The sequence below is a fragment of the Mesoplodon bidens genome (assembly GCF_964165515.1).
Source record: "Mesoplodon bidens genome assembly, chromosome: 18".
In the NCBI taxonomy this organism is placed as follows: Eukaryota; Metazoa; Chordata; class Mammalia; order Artiodactyla; family Ziphiidae; genus Mesoplodon; species Mesoplodon bidens.
Genome location: NC_138175.1, coordinates 16,330,317 through 16,357,233, shown reverse-complemented (window position 1 = coordinate 16,357,233; position 26,917 = coordinate 16,330,317). Strand labels below are relative to the sequence as shown.

Below are 26,917 nucleotides of genomic sequence, written 5' to 3'. Positions count from 1 at the left end.
GTTATTTATTTTTACATTGGAATAGGATTGCTGATTTCCATTTATTTATTTATTTATTCATTCATTCATTCATTCCTAACATTTATTTTATTCTTTTTTTAACGTCTTTATTGGAGTATAATTGCTTTACAATGTTGTGTTAGTTTCTGCTGTATAACAAAGTGAATCAGCTATATGCATACATATATCCCGATATCCCCTCCCTCTTGCATCTCCCTCCCACCCTCCCTATCCCTCCCCTCTAGGTGGTCACAAAGCACCGAGCTGATCTCCCTATGCCATGCAGCTGCTTCCCACTAGCTATCTATTTTACATTTGGTAGTGTATATATGTCCATGCCTCTCTCTCACTTCCTCCCAGCTTACCCTTCCCCCTCCCCGTGTCCTCAAGTCCATTCTGCACGTCTGCGTCTTTATTCCTGTCCTGCCCCTAGGTTCATCAGAACCATTTTTTTTTAGATTCCATATATATGTGTTAGCATATGGTATTTGTTCTCTTTGTGACTTCCTTCACTCTGTATGGCAGACTCTAGGTCCATCCTCCTCACTACAAATAACTCAATTTCATTTCATTTTATGGCTGAGTAATATTCCATTGTATATATGTGCCACATCTTCTTTATCCATTCATCTGTTGATGGACACTTAGGTTGCTTCCATGTCCTGGCTATTGTAAATAGAGCTGCAGTGAACATTGTGGTATATGACTCTATTTGAATTATGGTTTTCTCAAGGTATATGCCCAGTAGTGGGATTCCTGGGTCATATGGTAGTTCTATTTTTAGTTTTTTAAGGAACCTCCATACCATTCTCCATAGTGGCTGTATCAATTTACGTTCCCACCAACAGTGTAGGAGAGTTCCCTTTTCTCCACGCCCTCTCCAGCATTTCTTGTTTGTAGACTTTTTGATGATGGCCATTCTGACCGGTGTGAGATGATATCTCATTGTAGTTTTGATTTGCATTTCTCTAATGATTAATGACGTTGAGCATTCTGTCATGTCTTTGTTGGCAATCTGTATATCTTCTTTGGAGAAATGTATATTTAGGTCTTCTGCCCATGTTTGGATTGGGTTGTTTGTTATTTGATATTGAGCTGCATGAGCTGCTTGTAAATTTTGGAGATTAATCCTTTGTCAATTGCTTCATTTGCAAATATTTTCTCCCATTCTGAGGGTTGTCTTTTGGTCTTGTTTATGGTTTCCTTTGCTATGCAAAAGCTTGTAAGTTTCATTAGGTTTCATTTGTTTATTTTTGTTTTTATTTCCATTTCTCTAGGAGGTGGGTCAAAAAGGATCTTGCTGTCATTTATGTCACAGAGTGTTCTGCCTGTGTTTTCCTCTAAGAGTTTTATAGTGTATGGCATTACATTTAGGTCTTTAATCCATTTTGAGTTTATTTTTGTGTATGGTGTTAGGGAGTGTTCTAATTTCATTCTTTTACATATAGCTGTCCATCCATGCACCACTTATTGAAGAGGCTATCTTTTCTCCATTGTATACTCTTGCCTCCTTTATCAAAGATAAGGTGACCATATGTGCATGGGTTTATCTCTGGGCTTTCTATCCTGTTCCATTGACCTATATTTCTGTTTTTGTGCCAGTGCCATACTGTCTTGATGACTGTAGCTTTGTAGTATAGTCTGAAGTCAGGGAGTCTGATTCCTCCAGCTCTGTTTTTCTTTCTCAAGATTGCTTTGGCTATTCGGGGTCTTTTGTGTTTCCATACAAATTGTGAAATTCTTTTGTTCTCGTTCTGTGAAAAATGCCATTGGTAGTTTGATAGGGATTGCATTGAATCTGTAGATTACTTTGGGTAGTATAGTCATTTCCTCAATGTTGATTCTTCCAATCCAGGAACATGGTATATGTCTCCATCTGTTTGTATCATCTTTAATTTCTTTTATCAGTGTCTTATAATTTTCTGCATACAGGTCTTTTGTCTCCTTAGGTAGGTTTATTCCTAGGTCTTTTATTCTTTTTGTTGAAATGGTAAACGGGAGTGTTTTCTTAATTTCTCTTTCAGATTTTTCATCATTAGTGTATAGGAATGCAAGAGATCTCTGCATTAATTTTGTATCCTGCTACTCTATCAAATTCACTGATTAGCTCTAGTCATTTTCTGGTAGCATCTTTAGGATTCTCCATGTTTAGTATCATGGCATCTCAAACAGTGACAGTGTTATTTCTTCTTTTCCAATTTGGATTCCTTTAATTTCTTTTTCTTCTCTCATTGCTGTGGCTAAAACTTCCAAAACTATGTTGAATAATAGTGGTGAGGGTGGGCAACCTTGTCTTGCTCTTGATCTTAGAGGAAATGGTTCCAGTTTTTCATCATTGAGAATGACATTGGCTGTGGGTTTGTCATATATGGCCTTTATTATGTTGAGGTAGGTTCCCTCTGTGCCTACTTTCTGGAGAGTTTTTATCATACATCGGTGTTGAATTTTGTCGAAAGCTTTTTCTGCATCTATTGAGGTTATCATATGGTTTTAATCTTTCAATTTGTTAATATGGTGTATCACATTGATTGATTTGCGTATATTGAAGAATCGTTACATTCCTGGGATAAACCCCACTTGATCATGGTGTATGATCCTTTTAATGTGCTGTTGGATTCTGTTTGCTAGTATTTTGTTGAGGAGTTTTGTATCTATGTTCATCAGAGATATTGGCCTGTAGTTTCTGTTTCTGTGACATCTTTGTCTGGTTTTGGTGTCAGGGTGATGGTGGCCTCGTTGAATGAGTTTGGGAGTGTACCTCCGTCTGCTATATTTTGGAAGAGTTTGAGAAGGATAGGTGTTAGCTCTTCTGTAAATGTTTGATAGAATTTGCCTGTGAAGCCATCTGGTCCTGGGCTTTTGTTGGAAGATTTTTAATCACAGTTTCAATTTCAGTGCTTGTGACTGGTCTGTTTATATTTTCTATTTCTTCCTGGTTCAGTCTCAGAAAGTTGTGCTTTTCTAAGAATTTGTCCATTTCTTCCAGGTTGTCCATTTTATTGGCGTATAGTTGCTTTTAGTAATCTCTCGTGATCCTTTGTATTTCTGCAGTGTCAGTTGTTACTTCTCCTTTCTCATTTCTAATTCTATTGATTTGAGTCTTCTCCCTTTTTTTCTTGATGAGTCTGGCTAATGGTCTATCCATTTTGTTTATCTTCTCAAAGAACCAGCTTTTAGTTTTATTGATCTTTGCTATTGTTTTCTTTGTTTCTATTTCATTTATTTCTGATCTGATCTTTATGATTTCTTTTGTTCTGCTAACCTTGGGGTTTTTTTGTTCTTCTTTCTCTAATTGCTTTAGGTGTAAGGTTAGGTTGTTTATTTGAGATGTTTCTTGTTTCTTGAGGTAGGATTGTATTGCTATAAACTTCCCTCTTAGGACTGCTTTTGCTGCATCCCATAGGTTTTGGGTTGTTGTGTTTTCACTGTCATTTGTTTCTAGGTATTGTTTGATTTCCTCTTTGATTTCTTCAGTGATCTCTTGGTTATTTAGTAGTGTATTGTTTAGCCTCCATGTGTTTGTATTTTTTACAGTAATTGCTATCTAGTCTTATAGCATTGTGGTTGGAAAAGATACTTGATACGATTTCAATTTTCTTAAATTTACCAAGGCTTGATTTGTGACCCAAGATGTGGTCTATCCTGGAGAATGTTCCATGAGCACTTGAGAAGAAAGTGTATTATTCTGTTGCTTTTGGATGGAATGTCCTATAAATATCAATTAAGTCCATCTTGTCTAATGTGTCACTTAAAGCTTGTGTTGCCTTATTTATTTTCATTTTGCATGATCTGTCCATTGGTGAAAGTGGGGTGTTAAAGTCCCCTAGTCTGATTGTATTACTGTCGATTTTCCCTTTTATGGCTGTTAGCATTTGCCTTATGTATTGAAGTGCTCCTATGTTGAGTGCATAAATATTTACCGTTGTTATATCTTCTTCTTGGATTGATCCCTTGATCATTATGTAGTGTCCTTCTTTGTCTCTTGTAATAGTCTTTATTTTAAAGTCTGCTTTGTCTGATACGAAAACTGCTACTCCAACTTTCTTCTTATTTCCACATGCATGGTATATCTTTTTTCCATCCCCTCACTTTCAGTCTGTATGTGTCCCTAGGTCTGAAGTGGGTCTCTTGTAGACAGCATGTATACAGGTCTTGTTTTTGTATCCATTCAGCCAGTCTATGTCTTTGAGTTGGAGCATTTAATCCGTTTACATTTAAGGTAATTATCGATATGTATGTTCCTATTACCATTTTCTTAATTGTTTTGGGTTTGTTATTGTAGGTCCTTTCTTTCTCTTGTGTTTCCTGCCTAGAGAAGTTCCTTTAGAATTTGTTATAAAGCTGGTTTGGTGGTGCTGAATTCTCTTAATTTTTGCTTGTCTGTAAAGGTTTTAATTTATCCATCGAATCTGAATGAGATCCGTGCTGGGTAGAGTAATCTTGGTTGTAGGTTTCTCCCTTTCATCACTTTAAATATGTCCTGTCACTCCCTTCTGGTTTGCTGAATTTCTGATAAAAGATCAACTGTTAACTTTATGGGGATTCCCTTGTATGTTACTTGTTGCTTTTCCCTTGCTGCTTTTAATATTTTTTCTTAGTATTTAATTTTTGATAGTTTGATTAATATGTGTCTTGGCGTGTTTCTCTTTGGGTTTATCCTGTATGGGACTCTCTGGACTTGACTATTTCCTTTCCCATGTTAGGGAAGTTTTCAGCTATAATCTCTTCAAATATTTTCTCAGTCCCTTTCTTTTTCTCTTCTTTTTCTGGGACCCCTGTAATTCGAATGTTGGTGAGTTTAATGTTGTCCCAGAGGGCTCTGAGACTGTCATCAATTCTTTTCATTCTTTTTTCTTTATTCTGCTCCCTGGCACTTATTTCTACCACTTTATCTTCCAGCTCACTTATCCCTTCTTCTGCCTCAGTTATTCTGCTATTGATTCCTTCTAGAGTATTTTTAATTTCAGTTATTGTGTTGTTCATCACTGTTTGTTTGCTCTTTAGTTCTTCTAGATCCTTGTTAAATATTTCTTGTATTTTCTCCATTTTGTCCAAGATTTTGGATCATCTTTACTATCATTGCTCTGAATTCTTTTTCAGGTAGTTTGTCTATTTCGTCTTCATTTATTGGGTCTTGTAGGTTTTTATCTTGCTCCTTTGTACATATTTTTTTGTCATTTTATTTATTTATTTATTTTTTGATGGGTGGGGCTGTATTCCTGTTTAGGGGTTCTTTGGCCTCAGGCATCCAGCACTGGAGTTTGTAGGCAGTTAGGTAGAGCTGGGTCTTGGTGCTGAGATGAGGACCTCTGGGAGCCCTCACTCTGATTAATATTCCCTGGGGTCTGAGGTTCTCTGTTAGTCCAGACGTTTAGACTCGGATCTCCCACCACAGGAGCTCGGGCCCGACCTCCAGCCTGGGAACCAAGATCCTGCAAGCTTGTCACTGGGGATTCTTCCTGTCCCCTTAGGTGTCCGTGGTCCCCCACCTGTGCCTGGTAGGTGCCCTAGTTATCCTGATTTCCTTTGTTATGTCTGTTGGTAATGGACCCTCTTTGGGCTTCTTTTATTTAGGAGTCAGGTCTTTTACCTTGAGTGGCAGCAAGACAAGCAGGATAGTGATTTGATGCATGAGAGCATCAATGCCATGGTCAGTGGTTGGGTCCCTGCCACATGCGGGGCAGTGGGCAGAGCTCCACTGATCACAAGTTCCTTGAGATTACAGGCCTTGCCTTCAGGGAGCGTACAACTCTACTGGGTATTTCAGGAACACCCATGGTCATCAAACAGTATTACTATAGGTCAGTGCTGTGTCGATAAAAATGTTCTGCATCTACACTGTACAGTACAGCAGCCACTAGCCACACAGGGCTCTTCAGTACTTGACATGTAGCTAGCATAACTGAGGAGCTCAATTTTAAATTTTACTTAATTTCAATGAATTTAAATTTAAGTAGCCTGTGGCTAGCAGCTACCATATTGGCCAGTGCAGCTAGAGATACTCAGCAGGAGCAAAACCAACTTTGGAAGAATGTGTCTGCAGTTCTCATTGTACTTTCCAGCTATTATTCAGGCTACATTAAGCTGTAACTGTGCACCAGATTACACCTGTCCTGCTCAGCCGACGTGCCATGAATGGTCACAGATACTGATCTCCATAGCCCTTGGGTTGGCCTGCGGAGGCCGGGGGCTGTTCAGGCCAGGGGCTGTTCAGGCCAGGGGCAAGTGCAACTTCATCTGTTGATACTAATTAGCTATGGTTTTCTGTGTGTGCTGCCATATGAAGAAGAGCTGGGCAGCACTGCTTTATATACGATTATTTCATTTGATTCTCATCCCCCAATGCTGTGAAATAGATACTGGAAGGAACCACCCCCTTGTCCTCCCTCCCGCCATTTTGTAGATGAGTGAATGGAGCCCGGGAGAGCTCAAGCAAGTTGCCAAAAGGCATACGAGCAGGTTCGGCTTTGCGTACTGGCTCTTCCGCATGCTCTTAGGACAGAGCCCAAGCTCTTAGGAGTTCGTTATACATCTCTCCAAGAATGGACTTTTTCAGTCTAATCATTTGATCCCATTTTCACCCCCATTCTGAGTGTAGAGAACAGCACTCTCCTAAAGTTGTGCAGTGGAAAACAGTAACACGACTGCCACCTGTATGTTCAAAATGAGTGGGACTGTCAGCCACGAACGTGACTCCTCATAAGGCAGCGTCATGCTCAGTCTGAACGCAGGTTGGTGAAGTGGAAAGAACTCTCTGTATTTGGAGTCAGGAAGCCCACCAGTTAGCCAATGACCTTGGCCTCTGGGAGCCTTGGAACACAGACAAGTGACACCCACCAGCCGCAGCCTGGGTTCCATGATGGGACGTGGTGGTACCTGGACAAGTCCTTAGTAGACACCTCGGGTCACGTCTACTCAAAGCAAGTGTAAAGTGCTCCTGTGGGCTACCAGAGGGTGCGGAAAGGGTCTTTGATTCAAAGCCTCTTCCTTAATGCACAGCCATTTCCACCATCCAGCTTTGTGGTTTTCTCTTTTAAAATGTGAAAGCGATCGCTTGTTCTCTTTTAGCAGTGTGGATTTGAAAGTGTGTGTTGTAGATTGAAGAGCCCCCAGTGTCAGCAACTGAACAATAATTAATGCAGTGATTATCCAATCAATCATTAATTGCTATAAATTAAGTGATATACAATTAATGTAATGCTTTATCACCAATAATTAGGGGAAAAAATTGAACCCTTGGCAAATAATCATAGCAAGATGGTTATTTAAATCCTGTAGCCGCCATGGTTTATAGCCACGGAGCACTAGGCTGGGTCTAGTTAAGCTAATTTGAGACAAGATGACCTGGGGGATATTGGGATTTTAAAAAACAAACAAAGATGGGGCAATACTCCAACTTAAAATGACAACATAATGCTTCAGAAATCCCTAACTGATGTCCATGTTTGTATTTTTGTAAAATTTTGGTTTCGAATTGTAGTTGGAGCACTGCTTTTCAAGGGGAATAGCTTGAAGGGATTTCATTTTATTAATTTTTTAAAATCCATGATGCTCACCTAACACACAGCAGTTAGTGCAGCGGAGCATCCCTGATCTGAATCTGTGGAAGACTGCTATTAAAGGAGGTCTTAATGGGCTGGCAAGGTCTGGGCAACTGTTAGGGAAAAGAGTGTTTATGGAATATGGTGCTGGCAGGCGTGATTTCAATCGGATTTGACATGTTTAACATAAATGTATAGTGTATGGCTCTTGCTGCGTATGAATAATTCCTGCAGACCCACTGCCTTTCTAATTACTGAGGTTGAAAAAAAGCAGGTCAGGAACATCCTGGTGGAAATCTATTACCAGCCCTCCCCCTCTTCTCCCTGTTGTTTACAGCTTTGTATAAATAGGGATGCCATTGTATGGGGAACTGAGTGCCTGAAATGTAATCTGTGGCAGAGAAAGGAAAGGGGCTGAAACAATACTTTTTTGAAAAGACTGAGTCCATAAAGACAAGACGAGGCATGTGCTGAGAGGAAGCACTCTGCACTATGCGAAGGCAGAGGCCCAGGGCTCAGGGCCCAGTCCTGCCACTGAGATAAGCCACGCGAACTTGGTCTCTGGACCTCAGTTTCACAATCTGTCAAGTGGCAGGTTTGGACTAAATGGGTTCTTGCAGTTCTGGAACTTCTTAAAAATATGATTGGAGGAGGGACAGTTGTACAGTAGTGTAGAACCTTGGAAAACATTAATTTCTAAGGTCAGAATGCTCATAGCTTGCAAGGATGTTCCTGGTCTCTGGCTGGTGGAGAAAGCGTGGATCAGGAGCCTGGATAGAGTTCCCATGGGCCCCCTAGCCATCTTCCGTGAAGGTTAGATAGTACCACAAGGCCTTTCTTTGGGGCATCAGAACACTGAAGCTCTCACCTGGTCCACTGTTACTGGGGCCCATCTCACTGAGTTGTCAGAGCCCGGTGATGAGGACATCAATATTTGGAGACTCTTTGGAGACTCACGAGGGTGTCTTTGAGTGGCTCCCCATGTCCCAGCCCCGTTGTTTGCTGGAAACCAGGCCATTCACTGCCTCTACGAAAATCATTTTGGCCTAATTCTGTGTCCTTTCGGACTTGGTTCCATCTCTCCACCTCCCCCAAAGGTAGATTGGTCTTTGCAGTAGGGTACGTGTGAGGGAATGCTGGGAGCCTGGCCTGCATGGCCCCTTTGTGGTTCCTGTTCTTGCCAACAGAATGCATTTTTGGTTTTATGTTTTCACACACAGATGGGAAATGTGTGGCTAAGTCGGCTTTTCCAGAGCCCACTTGTTCCCTTCCCCCACCTCCACTCCCCACACTCTTTTTTTCCAGGCCACTTTCAGTATAACTTGGCTGCTTAAGTCACTGCAGGCAGAATTCTGTCTCACAATTGAAAACAAGCGATCTGAACTATTTTTATGTTGAGAAGCAAAAATAGATACAGGGTATGGCGTATATCTGGACTTGCCCGAATTCCAGTAATTCAACTGTCTTGGCTTTGAGAATTTATATTTAAGTCATAAGAGACATAGGCACCACATCAGTTGAGCAAATATTTTTTGTGCAGATATCTAATGCAGATATGGGATATACAAAAAAAAGTAATTGGAACTCACTTTCTAGAAAGGACGTTATATGCAATCATATAACTATGGTAACAGTGTAATGAGAATTATCATCAAGGTATAGATAGAGAGCAGTGAAAATGTAGATTAAGGAGCAAATTATTTTTCATCGCTGTAGAAAATAACTTATAGGTTTGCATATTATTCTTGCTACACGGCCACGTTAGTCTTCTTGCTTTGTTTCAGTTTTAGCTTTTGTGCTGTTGGGGGAAGCACCTCTGTTATCAGAATCATGATCATGATTCTAAAAAAAAATACTATGGTGCCTTTCTCAGGGGATATCAGAGCACTTTTGTTAGGCTCTCACATTCTTCCTGGGTCCAACATTATCTTTATTTAGCAGCTAGAGAACTAAAACTCATCGATGGGGAACTCCTAGGTGTCAGATTTGTGATCAAACTGCAATTTGCCTTCTGGGTCAGGGATATATCCCCCCGATTATAAAGCTGAAGAACACATGATCTAGTAGCTTTCTCTTACTATACGAAGATTGGAGAAGACTTGAAAATCCTGTTTCTCTAGTTGTCCAACAGAATTGTCATCTCTTTAGGGTCAGGGCCATGTGGCATTCATTCATTTTTGTTTTTGTTTTTTTAAAAGACTGGTTTTTTTAGAGCTGTTTTAGGTTTACAACGAACTTGAGAGGGAGGTACAGGGATTTCCCGCATACCCTCTGCCCTGCTCCCCACCCCCCGACATGCATAGCTTCCCCCATTATCAACATCACCTACCAGGACGGTACTTTTTTTTTTTTTTTTAACCAATGATGAACCTACATTGATCCATCCTAATCATCCAAAGTCCAAAGTTTACCTTACGATTCACTCTTGATGTACATTCTGTGGGTTTGGACAAATGTATAATGACATAGAACCATCACTATAATATCATACAGAGTATTTTTTTTTTAATTTTTATTTATTTATTTTTTTTGCGGTATGCAGGCCTCTCACTGTTGTGGCCTCTCCCGTTGCGGAGCACAGGCTCTGGACGCGCAGGCTCAGCAGCCATGGCTCATGAGCCCAGCTGCTCCGCGGCATGTGGGATCTTCCCGGAGCGGGGCACGAACCCGTGTCCCCTGCATCGGCAGGCGGACCCTCAACCACTGCGCCACCAGGGAAGCCCCATATACAGAGTATTTTTATTGCCCTAAAAATCTTCTGTGCTCCGCCTATGCATCTCTCCCCAAGCCCACATTCATGCATTTTTGTAATCGCTAGCATCTAGCAAGTGCTTAATACTGTTTGGATGTTTCATTAGCAATCAGTTGGTAAAATAGCATAACCATAAACGCTTTAAAGTGCAAGTTATTCAACTTTCTGCTTTTTAGATATTAAACCCATGGGGTGAGTAGAATTCTTCCGCATTGTTTTACAGAAAAGGCACATTTAGGGTATCTTTGTGTGTCCTTGAAACCAGGCCTCTCCCCTCACTCTGCGGTTATGTGGCCGCACGTGCACCTGTATTATTTCCCAGAGATACTTCTAAAAATGAAACCATGGCAACAAATGTTTGAGCCCTCGCTGTGTGCTTGACTCTGGTGGGCTTCGTGTGCTAATCTCTCTTGCTCGCCTCCCAGAAGCCCTGTGAGTAGACGCGGTCTTCCCGCTGACAGACATGGAAGCTGAAAGTCCAGTGTAGTCAACTGAAATGCTCAAGGTCACACAGCCGGCACTTGAGCCAGGTTGTGGCAGCCCTGCAAGCCATGTGCTGTGTTCCTTAGCGGGGGAGGGGGTGCGATGCCTCTGTGTAAAGAGAACTTGGCCAGGGAAACACAGGAGTTGCGGAGGAGCGGTGCCCCCGAACTGCCTCCCCCACCCCTTCACACACATCGGGCGTCCTGGGCCTTTGCAGGCTGTGAGCAAACACAGCCTTTGGAGCGTGGTGCTGAGAGAAATGCTGACGTAGACGTTACTCGGTGTGGGGCTCCCCCCTCTGTGCTTCCCAAACTCCAAGAGGAGACGTTTCCATTCTGCTCAGTACTTGAAACCTACAGGGGAACGTGGAGAGTCGTTCCCATTTTCCAGCCCTTCTGGGACCTGAGTGACGTTTTTCTCGCCCATTGCAGATTCTCACGCTCCTGCTAACCTGAGTGAGCGAAGAGAAATCCTCGGCGGGTCCTGGGGAAGAGCTGATGTGTAAGGGTGCGGAGAGGTGAAGGGCAGGGCTCTTTGTGTCTGTCACCGTGCTGGACCCAGATTGTATGTTTTTATCGTCACAAGTTCCATTTGACTCTTAAAATTTAGTTAAGTATCTTATGAAGATAGGTTTGGAATGGAGGAAAAACTGGAAGAGTATCCTTCTAGTCTAGTCTCTGGGAGTCTGTGCTGTGTTGGGGCTCGGAGGCTCTGACTAACCTAATTAATATTTGATTTGATGGATGAGCTTCTGTTAATTAACTGCGACCTGGTCCCAGCGTGACCCACGTCACCTCTTGTTTTGACCTACATCTCGCACCTCTGGACTTTTTTCTATTAATTCAAGTGTCTCTAAGGTTCTCCCTGTTCTAGCTTTTTCCAAGTCCATGGTTGTCACAGTCCTGTAATGAAGCCAGAGGGCAGAGTGATAATGCAGACCCCGAGGTAGCCGCCGACCGTGCCCCATCCTCACCGGGCACTGTGACCACAGCTGCAGATGGCATCTGTGCACAGCTCAGGGGCTCTGCAGGGGAAGACAGGACACTCTGGGGAAGCTGACAAGAGGCCACAGGCAGGCAGGCTGATTTGATACCTCAAAGTGAAGAAGCAGGTCTTGGCCCCTTTGGTCCCTGGCTTCTGGCACAAGCTGGGCTCAGGGTAGCAGCCCAACATTCAGAAGTTATGAATACTCCAACACCTGATGTTGGTCTAAACGAAGTGGTGGCTGGTGGCTCTGTTTTGACTGGTGGTTCATTCAAAAACCTGACACAGAGGGAGTAAGGTATCTTGAAACTGAATTGCGGGATGGCCTTTTGGGAGCGCAAATCAGTGTAGTTAAGCAGCCTTATGAATATTTCAACAAGGAATTAGTACAACAGATTGATGCCTCTGATGTGGGACTTAGCACTACGTTTTTTCCCAAAGATGCAGACAAGCAGCAGCAGCCAGCACTCAGCGTGGGCCCGCCATCACACCTCAGCCGCTCGCTGGGAAAGCATGGCCTGACCCCCCATTCCCAGAGTGCTGACTCGCGGACACAGGGGCCAGTGTGGGTCTCTGCATTCTTCCCAGGGCGCCTCGGGCTGGTGTGGCCTGCAGGTGCCAAGACCTGGGAAGCCAGCACCAAAAAGAGGCTTCCTCTTCCTGCAAAGTGGAAAGAGCCCAGAGGTGTTTGTCCTTTTCACAGAGGTTCTCCAGGACACGTGGAAAGACCGAGACTTTCATAAGCAAGGCAGTCTGTCATTATTCTGGATTACGCTGCTAACAGAACACGTAGAGGTTATTCCTTCTGAATTTCTGGCTTTGAAAATGTGTCTGTGTTGGTTTAGAACAGGAAGGTTCCCTGAGGGACAGCCATATTTAATCTTTCACCTTTGGCCTGAGGGGGAAAACATCGGGCTTTGAGACCAGGCCTGGCTTTTGTCCCCGAGTGTAGATGATGAGAATAGCATTTTCAGCAAGAGTCATTTGAAAGTGGACGACCAGATCCGCCCACGCCTGCAGGCCCTCTTATTTAATTCTAGTCCAGCCACAAGGTGGTATGGTTCCTACCAATTACAGAAAGCTTTGGCTCTGACAGCAGTTCTCAAAGTGTGGTCAGACCACCAGCATCACCTGGGAACTCACTGGAAATGCAGATTCTCTGAATCAGACCTATCCTAGGGGGGTGGGGCCTGCCTTCTGTGTGTTAGCAAGCCTTCCAGGGGATTTCTGACTCACAGTTGAGTTTGAGAATGTTGGGGCTCTGACCTCTGCGACATGCGTGAAGTTTGAGACTTATGTCTCCTTTAACCGGATGGCAAGGCCATGAGCCCTCGCCGCGTGAGGAAGGAACTGAGCTTTCCTAACAGACAGAAGTGTGTAGAAGAGGCACGAGTCCTGGTCTTGGCTGATGGAATCCCGGATCGCAGGAGTGGGAGAGGAGGAGACATGTGGTCATGATGAAGAGTGATCAGAAACCCAGCAATCTTTTTTTGTTCTGTTTTTTTTACCAGCTTATGATTTAATGAAGGGTATGATAAAAGATACAGATGAACAGTCAGATGAAGAGCTACATAGGGCAAGGTCTGGAAGGATCCTGAGTGCAGGAGTTTCTGTCCCCACGGGGTTGGGGTGTGCCAACCTGGAATTTTAAAAAAATTGGGGATTTTTATGGAGGCTTCATCACGTAGGGATGATGGATCATTAACTCAGTCTCCAACCCCCTCCCCTTCCTGAAGGGTGGGAGGTGAGATCGAAGATCCCAAGCTTCTAACTTGGTCTTTCTGATGACCACTCAGAGTCACCTCATTGGAACAAAAGATACTCCTGTCACCCAGGAAATTTCAAGGGATTTAGGGGCTCTGTGTCAGGGAGCAGACAATGAACTCAGGCAATGAAACAAGGATTTCCTTTCCCAGGTTCAGCTACTGACTCTTCTTGGGATGACAGCCCCTGCCTCCTCCTGGGGCAGCCTTCCTGCAATCAGCTTCCAGCCTCTGGGCCCCTGTGGATGCCTCTCCTTCTCCCTACTCCCTTTTCCTCAGCCTCCTCTTCAGTCCGTCTACCCTTTCTAAGATTCTTCTTTTCACTCCTGTCTCCTCCTTGAGTCCCATCTCCCAAATTAAGTGTCACACATAGAGGCTGGTAGACGGAATGAAGGAATGCCCAGTATCAGGGGAGGGTGGGGCAAGCCAGAGGGCACGGGACATCCGCTCCAGCACACAGCTACTGCATAAGAATGAAGATCCTGTTGCCAGATTTTTCCACTTATCTAGAGGTCCTTGTCCTTCTGCTTTTTATGAAACTCCCTGTTTTATTTTATTCTATTTATTTATTTTTGGTTACATCGGGTCTTAGTTGCAGCACGCGGGATCTTTTGTTGTGGCGTGCAAGCTCCTCTCTAGTTGTGGTGCAATGGCTTCTCTCTAGTTGCAGTGCACAGGCTTAGTTTTCCTGTGGCATGTGGGATCTTAGTTCCCTGACCAGGGATCGAACCTGCATCTGCCATTGGAAGGTGGAATTTTTTTTTTTAAACATCTTTATTGGAGTATAATTACTTTACAATGGTGTGTTAGTTTCTGCTTTATAACAAAGTGAATCAGCTATACATATACATATATCCTCATATCTCTTCCCTCTTGCATCTCCCTCCCACCCTCCCTATCCCACCCCTCTAGGTGGTCACAAAGCACCAAACTGATCTCCCTGTGCTATGTGGCTGCTTCCCACTAGCTATCTATTTTAAATTTGGTAGTGTATATATGTCCATGCTGCTCTTTCACTTCGGTCCCAGCTTACCCTTCCCCCTCCCCGTGTCCTCACGTCCATTCTCTACATCTCCGTCTCTATTCCTGTCCTGCCCCTAGGTTCTTCGTAACCATTTTTCTTTTTTTAGATTCCATATATATGTGTTACCATACAGTATTTGTTTTTCTCTTCGTGACTTACTTCACTCTGTATGACAGACTCTGGGTCCATCCACCTGACTACAAATAACTCAGTTCGTTTCTTTTCATGGCTGAGTAATAGTCCATTGTATATACGTTCCACATCTTCTTTATCCATTCATCTGTTGATGGGCACTTAGGTTGCTTCCATGTCCTGGCTATTGTAAATAGAGCTGCAGTGAACATTGTAGTACATGACTCTTTTTGAATTATGGTTTTCTCAGGGTATATGCTCAGTAGTGGGATTGCTGGGTCGTATGATAGTTCTATTTTTAGTTTTTTAAGGAGCCTCCATACTGTTCTCTGTAGTGGCTGTATCAATTTACATTCCCACCAACAGTGCAAGAGGGTTCCCTTTTCTCCACACCCTCTCCAGCATTTATTGTTTCTAGATTTTTTGATGATGGCCATTCTGACTGGTGTGAGGTGATACCTCATTGTAGGTTTGATTTGCATTTCTCTAATAATTAGTGATGTTGAGCATCTTTCATGTGTTTGTTGGTAATCTGTGTATCTTCTTTGGAGAAATGTCTATCTAGGTCTTCTGCCCATGTTTGGATTGGGTTGTTTGTTTTTTTGATATTGAGCTGCATGAGCTTCTTGTATATTTTGGAGATTAATCCTTTGTCTGTTGCTTCTTTTGCAAATATTTTCTCCCATTCTGAGGGTTGTTTTTTTGTCTTGTTTATATTTTCCTTTGCTGTGCAAAAGCTTTTAAGTTTCATTTGATCCCATTTGTTTATTTTTGTTTTTATTTCCATTTCTCCAGGAGGTGGGTCAAAAAAGATCTTGCTGTGATTTATGTCATAGAGTGTTCTGCCTATGTTTTCCTCTAAGAGTTTTGTAGTGTCTTGGCCTTACATTTAGGTCTTTAATCCATTTTGAGTTTTTTTGTGTGTATGGTGTTAGGGAGTGTTCTAATTTCATTCTTTTACCTGTAGCTGTCCAGTTTTCCCAGCATCACTTATTGAAGAGGCTCGCTTTTGTCCATTGTATATTCTTGCCTCATTTATCAAAAATGAGGTGACCATATGTGCATGGGTTTACCTCTGGGCTTTCTATCCTGTTCCATTGATCTGTATTTCTGTTTTTGTGCGAGTTCCATACTGTCTTGATGACTGTAGCTTTGTAGTATAGTCTGAAGTCCAGGAACCTGATTCCTCCAGCTCCGTTTTTCTTTCTCAAGATTGCTTTGGCTATTCGGGGTCTTTTGTGTTTCCATACAAATTGTGAAATTCTTTTGTTCTAGTTCTGTGAAAAATGCCATTGGTAGTTTGATAGGGATTGCATTGAATCTGTAGATTGCTTTGGGTAGTATAGTCATTTTCACAATGTTGATCCTTCCAATCCAAGAACATGGTATATTTCTCCATCTGAGAAACCCAGTAATCTTTATTTAAACCCTGGTTAAAAAGAAACACCTGGGTGAAGGGGAAACAGGCCTCTCTGTACTAATCTTTCTGCAACTTTCTGTGAATCTATATTTCCAACTAAAAAGCAAACTAATAACAACAGAAACAACACTGAAGAGCTTCTGGATTTTCAAAGTGCTGACCTATCTGGTTCATCTTTGAGTTGGAGGAGAAAAATAATGAGCCATTCCCCGAGTATCAGTAATACCCATCTGTAGTATTATAACTCAAGTTTTCTTTGAAATCCTTCATGGAAACAGGAAGACATGTCTGGTAAGTGGATGAGGCCGGTGTGTTTCGCTCTACCTACCTAGGCATGTTCTTCTCCTTTTTGAGTACTTCTCTATAATGCTTTCAAGAGACATGCAGGAGCAGTGTAGCCTGCACTGAACCGAAACCAGGACTGTGTTTTGAATAGAAGGTTCTTACCCTCATGGGGCTGGACTCGGGGTGTGGAAGGGTGTAGAGACCCCGCTGGGTGCGCCTTCGCCGCGCACAGACTCCCCGCTTCCTCCTTGAATCATCTTTAAGTGCTTGGTGAGAGGCAGAGCTGTGCCTGTTTAGCGACCGAGCTGGCAGCCGAGCAGACCCTTTAAAGGAACTGTTGCTCTCTGTATCAGAGAGGGGGAGAATTTAGCCAGCTCTCTGGCCACTTCTAAAGTGCAGTAGCTCTGCAGGAGATGCGAGAACGAAATCTTAGCCTCTCCTCTGGGGAGGGAATTGCAAGCAGATGCCAAGAGCAGCTCCACATTCAGTGACATATGAGGATCACAAGTCCAGAGCACAGATTGACCCTCTGGAAACTGTGCATTTCTGCTTTCTAGAGGGGAGTGTCGGGCCTCTGAGAAGCTGAGGTGAAGGGGCTATGGAGAGGGCTCACTGCCCCTTTCATTTCATTTTCATTATGAGCTGAATGACCACTTTCCGATATGGTGAAGCTTCTGTGACTATTGTGCTGGGGTCATTATCCCAACTCAAGCACTGAGTATGGAGCTGTGTGAACGTTTTTTTTTTTTTCTCCTTAGTCAATGGAGATAAAAGATTGCTGTAAATTTCTGGGGCAGGTGGCAAGCTGGTTTACGGAACACAAGGCGATGAGAACCTCTGGCTTACGGAAAGTAGCATGAATTAATAATCATTTAATTGGCTCCTCCATTATGTTGCTGGTTTGGGAGATGGAAGTTTAGATGGAGGGGCTGTCAGTGGTACTTTAGCTCAGAGTCTGATGGTTAAGAAGTGGGGCTGGAGGCTGCCTTTGGCCGCTCCACAAGGATGACATGTCAGGCAGCCTCCCAGGCCTTCAGTGGGCTCACCTTGGGGTCCCCAGAAGGAAGGGGGTCAGCATCTTGGTGAACACCACTTCCGAGTGCCACTGTGCCATGAAGAGAAGAAATGCAGAAGAAACTTCCCAGTAACATGGACAGCTCAGAGCATGCCCAGGATCTCCCCAAGGGAGGACTCTGGCCAAAGGCGGGCCTGTGGCAGAGAATGTCCACCGTGCCAACAGCACCAATGGTGTGTTGAGTGATGAGAAGGTCAGTTTTGCTCATGGAACTGAAACTTCCAGTACTTTCGCTTGTCATGGAGGGCAAGTTGATGTCTTGGCAAATGATTAGGGAAAGCCAAAAACTGTGTACCTTAAGGTTCCATTTCTACTTCATTTCCAATTTTTCTTCAGGTTTCTTTTTCAGGAGGCAGCAACTCCCTGCCTTCCCTCGCTTCAGAGTTGTACGACCACATCAGTAGGTGAGAAATAAGGCACGTGTTGGCATTAAGTCTGCTGGCAGTACATGGTATTGCAAGTACAGCTCTCAAGTTTTCTGTCCCCAAAATTTCAGTGACTCAGATTTTAGTTTATTAGTGAGGATTGGGATTGGGTGAGAATTTGTTCTAGGAAAAGTGTTTTTATCAGGTGAAGTTAAAGAGACTGTGTTTCTACCATACTTGACCACTTGATAAGCCCCCTAAATTATACTGTTCTTACCCATTCTTCTTTTTTTAAAATTTACTTTTTATTTATTTATTTTTGGCTGTGTTGGGTCTTTGTTGCTGCACACGGGCTTTCTCTAATTGCGGCGAGCGGGGGCTACTTTTCGTTGTGGTGCGCGGGCTTCTCATTGCAGTGGCTTCTCTTGTTGCGCAGCATGGGCTGTAGGCGCACAGGCTTCAGTAGTTGCAGCACGCGGGCTTAGTAGTTGTGGCTCGCAGGCTGTAGAGTACAGGCTCAGTCGTTGTGGCACACGGGCTTAGTTGCTCTGTGGCATGTGGGATCTTCCTGGACCAGGGATTGAACCTGTGTCCCCTGCACTGGCAGGCAGATTCTTAACCACTGCGCCACCAGGGAAGTCCCCTTAACCTGTTCTTTATAGTTAGTCACCTCTTACCTGAAACCTTACTAGGCTTGTTTTAATTATTCTATATGCTTATAACATAATAAAACCACTTCTTGAAAATTGTAAACAAGACTTGCATGAATTCATATTGGCTCTCTTCTCTTCCCTACTCCCTCTAATTAATATGACAAGAGGGGTAAGTTTTTAAGGAATTATTTTTAGAGGTTAAATACCCCCAAGCAAATATGTTAAAAACAAAGGATATCTGGAAGTTGACGTCACAGAAATGATTTTTGTTTTTCCTGAGGAAGCCATGCACTGACTACTGTGTCTTTTCCTTTGAAACGAAATTTCTTTTGCTTGGAATGTAGAGGAACCTAAGAGAATGGAATGGAGAGTCATGAATCAGGTCTGCTTCTTAGTACTTGCCTTCGTCAGATACAGTGACCAGCCCATCACAGTTTAAGGTGGAACGGTGGCTTCTGGCCCAGAAAGTTGACTTTGAATTTTCTGTACTCCATAACCAGGACATGCTGGTCCTTTTCCTGCCTCACCAGCGAGTTCAGTGGGGTAACCTTAACTTCTAACAAGTTGAGCAAGTGTTTGTCCACTCCTTAGAAAGTATGCGTGGCGAGGAATCTGCAGCTAACATCCTGTCAGGCTGTGCTTGGGGTTTGACCCTGCATTTCCCCGATATTGTCCCAGCATCCCTCTTGCCTCGCTTTATAGAGTATGTAATCGATGGCACTCGCATGATTCCTTGCCACGTTTTAAAACCCTTTGAAGTGCCAGGAGCCCAGCATGTTGCCTGTGGAAGATTCATTGAGATTTAACACATATTTTCATATGGCATAGCTGCCAAAATGAGGAAAAATTGCTTTAACCAGCAAAGTAAAAAAACCACCTGATGTTTTGCACAGTATGGATCCAAATAGCAACCTTTTCATGGACAGTTGAATTTAAATGCTAAACTCTTTAATTATAATATTAAAAATAATATAACTACATGACAAACTTAGAAAATGGGGAGATGGTCCATGATGCCATCACCTAAATACAGTAGTCATTTTCTTCCAGTCTTTTTTTCTAATACCTATTTTTTACAAAGCTGTATCATGTTATAATGCATACGTTATCTTATTCTTTTTTCTGATTAACATTCTCAAGGATTTTTCCATATTGCTTCATAGCTGTCATATGTAATGTCATCTAATACTCAATAGAGTGGCTGTACCATTGTTTACTTAACGGTGCCCTGTTGTAAAATATCTAGATTGTTTCCAATTCATTTTGTCATTATTGTAAAAGCCACTACAGGTAGTTACCCTTGAAGTTGTTACCAGTATAATCCAGTGGTTCCAGGCACTGTTTATACTATGGCTTGTCTCTGGAGCGCATCTATTTGTGTTGCAGTAATGTGATGTCGTAATGGCCTTAAAGTGATCAGTAATTAATTTTAAAAAGTAATAATGTTTTCTAGACTGTGACATCGCTCTTGGAATTTAAGTCAGAGTTTCGAAAAGTCTTCAAAAAAGAAATCCACAGTACTTTCCCTCTTGGTATTCGTACAACCTCATTTACTTATGCCTACAATGTATGCTGGTGACAGAACTGAAGTAGAAATTGATTTGGGGACTCTGGCCCTTTTGAAGTTGTTCAGAGAGGAAGCTTGAGAAAACCTTAGACTGTCATTGTCAGTAGTAAACCCTCTTCCAGCCTGCTGATGGAGAACTTGTGCAACTGTTTACCCATCTACAGAAATTTTATAAAATCTGTGGTACCATGTTTTCATAGGGGTTGATGTTTTAATGTGTGGGGTCAAGCTAGGAGGGGCCTGTCAGCCTCATTAACCTAACTCTTTGGAGCAGTCCTCATATCACCCAGGGAAGCACAATGAGATTGTAACTGGGTGTTAACAGACTCTGATATAGGAAAGGCATGGCCTTATCTTTAGAGAAGAAGCCTAGCGAGCTGCAGGTGACTAATGTCCACTTCTAGACAGATCTGATCTAATAAAAATGCAGATTGCCCCAGATAGAAGGGAGATGAGCCCCAGAAGTTTTTACACCAGTGGATGCAGTATTTCTTATCATAGCAGAGCTGTTGTGTTACTCCAGAGAAAGAGGAATGAGTGAGCAAGTGCTGATTTTGTTTTTTAAAACACTTTAGAACAGCTCCTTAGCTTGAGCTCACAAAGGAAGCTTTAGAATTACAGAGCAATTTGAGAGTATGAAAAAAAAAAAAGGTAATAGAAGTCCCCCCTCTCCATGCAGGGGGAAAGAATAGTGGCTTCTGAAACGAGAATTCTCACCTCTGCAACCTCGTCACCATTCATCATGCGTTCAGCCTTGAAGGACGAGGGTGGACTGCGGTCCTGTGAGGACGCTAATGCTGCACTGGGTTACACCGGGTTTGCTTTCCAGGGAGTGGATGAGTCGGGCGGTCTCAGCCTCCGCGCTCGTTCATCCACACTGCCGAGCAGCTGCACGGTTGAAAATCATTCTGAAGCGGGGGTAGCAGGCAGGTTGAGGGTGTTGACAAGGCAGCGTCACGGTCCTGTAAAAGCAAGTGTTGTTGATGAGCATCTGAAGTATCATCTAATGTCTTCACCCACCCCATCTTTAGAATGCCTTTGAAAAGCTATAGAAGAGCTAACATATAGAAGACAACCAGTAAGCAAAAATGAAAAATGATGGAGAATAAGGAACCTTCTGGGGGCGGGAAGACCTTACATCCCCGAAACATTAATTAAAGACTCCTATTGTGGGAGTGTTCAGGCAGGGGCCCATCACACTCCGAGGTCTAAAACCTGCGACGTGAGGTTTCGTGGGATCAGGTCTGCCGGGGGCTGGGATATGGGAAGTGGGCCGTGGGGGAACCAGACTAGAATGTCACATACAGCACCTAGTTAATCGGCAGCCAGTCCATCACATTAAATATCCAGCTGTCATGTATTACCTTTCAAGTGAAAATGAATAACTCCCATTAAGAAGAAAATGGGTTTGAAGTCGATTCGAGACAGATTAAAGTACTGTTATGAATGTGTGCTGGGAGGAGGAGGGGTGGTCCGTGTGTAATATGCTTGTCCTTGTACTTTTTAAATAACAGATGTTCTATAAACTTATGTAGACCAGGTTACCAAGATACTGGGGTTAAAGATCAGAAGATGTGCATTCTGGGAAGAGCATCCACTTCCTGGAATATTTCCTGCATTTTGCATTTTTTTCCCCAAAATTATTGTGTGGCCTTACGATTTTAATGAATAAAATCGATTTTTTACAACTGTTTATTAAAGCACACATCTGTAACGACAGCATCTTGGGTATCCACGTCAGAACAGATTTCAAAGCTGGAAACACATGCTAGGTAACTAGTCTGGATGAGACAGAAAGCAGTTTGACCAAAGAGTGAAAACGAGGCTTTCTAAACCAGTGACCTCAGTGCTGAGTCAAATGATTTTTCAGTGAGGTAGGGAGGGCAGTGGGTATGTATTGTCTCACTACCATTTTCAGGATTTTTCTTCTTACCACTTGTAGCAAAATTCTGAAAACTGGAGTTCCCATCCAAAACAAGTGAGAGAGCCAGCCTTAAGATACTGACCAGGTTTTGGAATGACCCCATCTGACCATTTGGAGATTTGTGTTTATACTGGAGGAGCCCTGCTTATTTATCCTTGTTAAAACCCTTTTAGCCCTGCTGTTTTCTCATCAAAATCTTCCAGATCCCTTTCCGTGCTTCAGAGAACTCCTTCCGCCAGCACTTCCATGTTCACTGTTTGCTGCTTCAGTCTCACGTGACTCTTCTTCCTCACTGGTGTTTTGTTGTTTTGGTGGAGTGGGGCTGCAGAGGGCATGTTTCTGGCAAGCAGAGAGGACACTTTCCCTCTGAACCACCCACTCTGAATAAACTCTTGTGTCTGGAGCACTGGCTCGATTAGAAGTTGGAGTCACGCCCTATCTAGTTCCACTCTTCAATTAGTTCTTCCCCAGAAGCAAGTTGCTGAACCCACACTTGACTTTTTTGCACGTATTTGTATGCAGATATCCGTGTAAACCTTTCTCGGGTCCGTCCCATTTATCATGTCTTCTGTGCTGTGCTGTGCTGTGCTTTCCAGAGCTGTGACAATAAAGTTGGAAGCACATCGTTTATTACATCCATGAAGGCAGAGTGTGTCTGGTACTTGGGTTGACTCGTGGTTGGCAAAGCACTTGGTGAGACTTTCCCACCCACCCTCATAAGCCAGCAGATTGTGTCTTGATTGGGGGAGGTCAGAATAGACTGAATGTAGCTTAATCCAACTCAGAGCCTTTTAGTCCATTTCTGTACCTTTTTTTCTTAGTGTTCAGTTGTTAAAGTTGTGTAGTGACAGAAATTCATGGGGGACAAAAAGAAACACTTGCTTCTTTTCTAGCATGCCTGATAAATCAGTCCGGATGCTCATCCTACTTTAATTTTGGTGTTTCAAGAAAATCCTGTGCTATAAATGAATGTTGATTTTCACCCAACGCAAACCCTCTGGGAGCTGGCCTGGTCTGGCTGCTGTATTACATCTTCTGCTTTTTCTTCCAGCATCATCAAGCCAAGCCGAGAAGGAGCTGACAGATTCTCCTGCAACCTCCAAACGCATCTCCTTCCCAGGTAGCTCAGAGTCTCCTCTCTCTTCAAAGCGACCAAAAACATCAGAGGAGACCAAACCAGAGCAGGTGAGGCCAGAAGGGGCTGTGCTGGTGGGGGAGTGTTTCAGATAACTGGGGGAAGCGGGGGAGTGGAGTCTCGGGTGGGCGGGCTTGGGGCGGACACAGTTGCGGTGGGAACTGAAGATTCAGCCGGAGGGGTGGCTGTGTGTTCCCCACAGATGTACCAGTGTCCCTACTGCAAGTACAGCAACGCCGATGTCAACCGGCTGCGGGTGCACGCCATGACGCAGCACTCGGTGCAGCCCATGCTCCGCTGCCCCCTGTGCCAGGACATGCTCAACAACAAGATCCACCTCCAGTTGCACCTCACCCACCTCCACAGCGTGGCGCCGGACTGCGTGGAGAAGCTCATCATGACGGTAAGGCAGCTGGGAGCAGGACCTCGGGGCTTTTCTTTCCCCAGCGGTCAAAGGTGATGCAGCAACATGGACAGGACGTTGTGTTGCTGGATGCGAGAGCCAGTGCAGAGTTGGAAATGTCAAAGATAGTTCTGTGACCTTTGTTCACCTTAGACTCGGCCTGACTGTGGCCTAAAGGGCTGAATACATACGCATTTCTCAACATCCCTTATTCCTCTCTCCCCTCAGGACGCAGAGGCCTAGAGTAGCTAACCATTTACATGAAGAAGTTGTTATTCAGATTCTCCAAACCTTTACTGAGCAGGTCATCTTCTGGGTTGCTCTTAAATCCATTATGTCTCATTTCATCCTCACAACCACTCTGTTTTATTTAAAAAGTTTGACACGTTTACATTAACGGCTGAGGAAACTGAGGCTCAGAGAGGTTAACTGACTTGATGCCCCTGCAAGTGGCAAAGTGGAGATGTGAGCCCACATTCTCCAACTTGCAGAATGTAGCCCTGTGACGTGGGAGTTTCTCAAGTGGATGCTTTCATTCTCAAAGCAGGAAGGTGCTCAGTTGGGTAGCACGTGGCGAGTCATGAACAAGGGCTTTGCGTTTTGAACATGATGTTGCTATACCTGCGGGGCATGGCTCTAAGTGGCCACTGTAAACATGGCCCAAAAGATTAGTATAAGGATTTAAATCTAACGTAATGTGAAAACTTTTCAAACTTCTACAGGCGATACCAATATCCTGCATTCTGTGTATGCTTGGGCTGCTGGAAAGCCCTTTCCTGATCACTAGAGGAAAAACCCCCAAAGAGAAAAATTCTCACCTCTAACTTCCTTCAACAGTGGAGTAATAAGTTAATTTGATTGCCTTTTCGTGTGAAGATTCCCACGCAGGTCACAGACGTATAACCTCTAGGCATTTCCCATTCCACTTGGTTACGCAGAATTAATGAATAACATTGTAAATGATGTTTAGTCGTGAGGAACATACATTTGATGATGCATCAAGAGAACCTTAGCAGCCAATAGCAAGCTCTAAGGTGACCTAGCATGAGTTTCATTTCAAGCATAAATTCACTTTCCATGGGTATTTTCAAATAGACAGACTGGTGAACATTGTTGAAAGGTTCTCTGTAAGTGGAAACTTCCTTTTGTGGATGGGTGTGTTTCTGTTACAAGTTTCCCTGGAATTCTCTCCAGCCTTGGAAATAACAAGGGGGATTTTCCTCAGGCCTCATCATACTTCCCACAGATGGCCTGGAACCATGGGAGCCTGAAGAAACAGGAAGAGATGTGGGGAGGGTGGCATTTTCAATACATCGTCCTTCTGCTCTGGTGATTATTTTTCCTGTTTAACATCAGTCTGGTCTAGGAAATGTGAGCCTGTAGTAATCTGTATGATTGGTTTACATTAGACAGTAAGTTTCATTTATACATCCCTAGGGACTACTATATAAATTATATTTCAAATATCCATTGTTTGTCATACTTTTATAACAGCAACAGTATGGTACATTCAAAGTAGCAAGTCTGGTGGTCATTATGAATCTTCTTCATTTATCAACAGAGTCTTTGAGGGGAGGATGTTACTGCTGTGTTTGCTTGGGTACCAATCCCTAAGATATTTTTGGGTGTTACCCACTCAAGCAGTGATTCTCAACCTTTTTTTTTGGAGACTCTGGTGAAAATGGTTCAGTAGCCTTACTGGGTATTCTGTGCACACTTAAAGTTTGACAACTACTATTAATAACTCTTTCAAATATTCTCCATGTACAAAATTGTGTGTACAGTGCCAGAGAGCATAAGGATACCCTAAAATCCACCCATGGAAACAGGTTAATAAACCCTATTTGAGAAAACTCTTACGGAGGAGAAACACACTCCCTAAAGGGGCTGTGCTTGGCACCTTGTACAGGAACCCCTGTGTACCTACCTCATTTGCCCATAGCAGACAATGGAGATGTTTTCTAAATATTTCTGAAAAAATGTGCAAATTGTGGGAAATGTGCTGACTATAGGAAGTTCATTTGCTAGCAACAAGAGAAAGTTAATGGATTCAGAAATAAAGTTGAAAGTTGTGGAAAATGTAATCATAAGGGTTTTACACTTGATTTAAAGGCATATATATAAGGATGATTTGGTACCCTATCTTTGCATGAGAAGATGGAGTTACTGCATGGCTGTCAATATTGAATTGGTTTCTCAAGTCATGAGGATGGTTTGCATTGAGCTAAATGAAGCAATTCCACCTCGACCCTTTAGCAGAATCAGCAGGAAAAGATGAGCAACCAGGGTTAGAGGGGAGTTTGTGGCCATACCTTGGGGTGAGCCCAGCATCCTATTTGAGGACTGGACTGCTGATCTTGGTCTCCACCCTGACAAATTAAATAGTTGCCATTGTCCTTCCTCTGAAAAGTTTGGTGTTAATATGAAATTTGCAATTGTTTTACAACTAAGTGTTTATAATGAACCTGTGGTTAGAATCATGCCCCTGGAGGATATTTTACAGCAATCTTATTAGAAAATTGGCCAAGGGAAAGTATTGGTTAGGCTTTCTGACGATCTATCTGTTTGTTCCTGGCCAACTAGAGCAGGAAACTCTGAGAAATGCCCCTCAAATCAGAGCTCCATTTCCTAAACCATATCATTAAGGAATGGTCAGTGTTCAGTCATTCATCCTCCAAGAGGAGAAAGTTATGTCTGCTTTATCCTTGAGTGGCTAGGAGGAATGGCAGTGACAGGAGTGAATCTTCTTCCTTGCCAGATTGTTTGAGTGAGTTAACTGCCTTTGGCTGCAAACTAGGAAAGCCTGGCAAAATCCACCAAACAAGACAGCTCCTGGCAGACATAGGGTATGTCTAAGGTATCTAAAGCTATAAATTCTGGTAAATACTTTTTGCTGTTTGGGTCCAAGGTCCCAGGATCTGGCTTGAATTGGGTTTCAGTCTCTCTAAAAGTAAATTCCACCCTGATAAATGGAAATAGATTACTTTCTCTACAATGCCTTTCCGTTCAGTTGTAAATGGAGAGTGTTTTGAGGAGGCTTCATTTAATAATACCTTATCAGACAGCTTTCAGGAACCTGCAGTGTCTAATATGTCTGTTGCTATGGTAACAGCTGCTTGCTTATGCTCTGCATCTCACATCTGTGTCTTCCATGGGCCCCCTTCTTTTTACCGATGAAGGGGCTTGGAAAATATTCTCCACTGGTAACAATTGCAGCTCTGGCCCTCCTCTATGGAAACTGCACCCATACCACTTCATTCTGCTCAGCCTATTGGAAAGAGAGCTCCAAACGGTGTCTTTACACACGTCATATGAAAGACGGAAATCTATAAAGCTCAAGGCGGTGAGACAGGTGCCCCTCCAGACCCAACTGAGCGACCCCCCCCCCCGATGTCAGTTCCATAGAATTCT

At 43.3% G+C, this 26,917-nt stretch overlaps 2 protein-coding genes across 9 annotated transcripts in view; one reads left to right on the top strand and one right to left on the bottom strand.

Annotated features, from left to right (window-relative positions):
• The window catches only part of ZFHX3 (zinc finger homeobox 3), a 257,266-nt gene that overhangs the window by 209,554 nt on the left and 20,795 nt on the right, over window positions 1-26,917 (top strand). For all 8 annotated transcript variants that reach the window (XR_014013683.1, XM_081215221.1, XM_081215226.1 and 5 more), the window contains 2 exons: window positions 23,020-23,153; window positions 23,306-23,506. Coding sequence is in view for 7 of the 8 variants with exons in the window: in XM_081215221.1 (XP_081071347.1) it covers window positions 23,020-23,153; window positions 23,306-23,506 (335 nt within the window). In the remaining variant the exon portion in view is untranslated. The remainder of the gene's footprint in view (window positions 1-23,019; window positions 23,154-23,305; window positions 23,507-26,917) is intronic.
• Window positions 20,997-26,917, bottom strand: part of LOC308605327 (uncharacterized protein) — a 198,165-nt gene continuing 192,244 nt past the window's right edge. The window contains exon 8 of the mRNA XM_081215227.1: window positions 20,997-21,006. The gene's annotated coding sequence lies outside the window, so the exon portion shown is untranslated. The remainder of the gene's footprint in view (window positions 21,007-26,917) is intronic.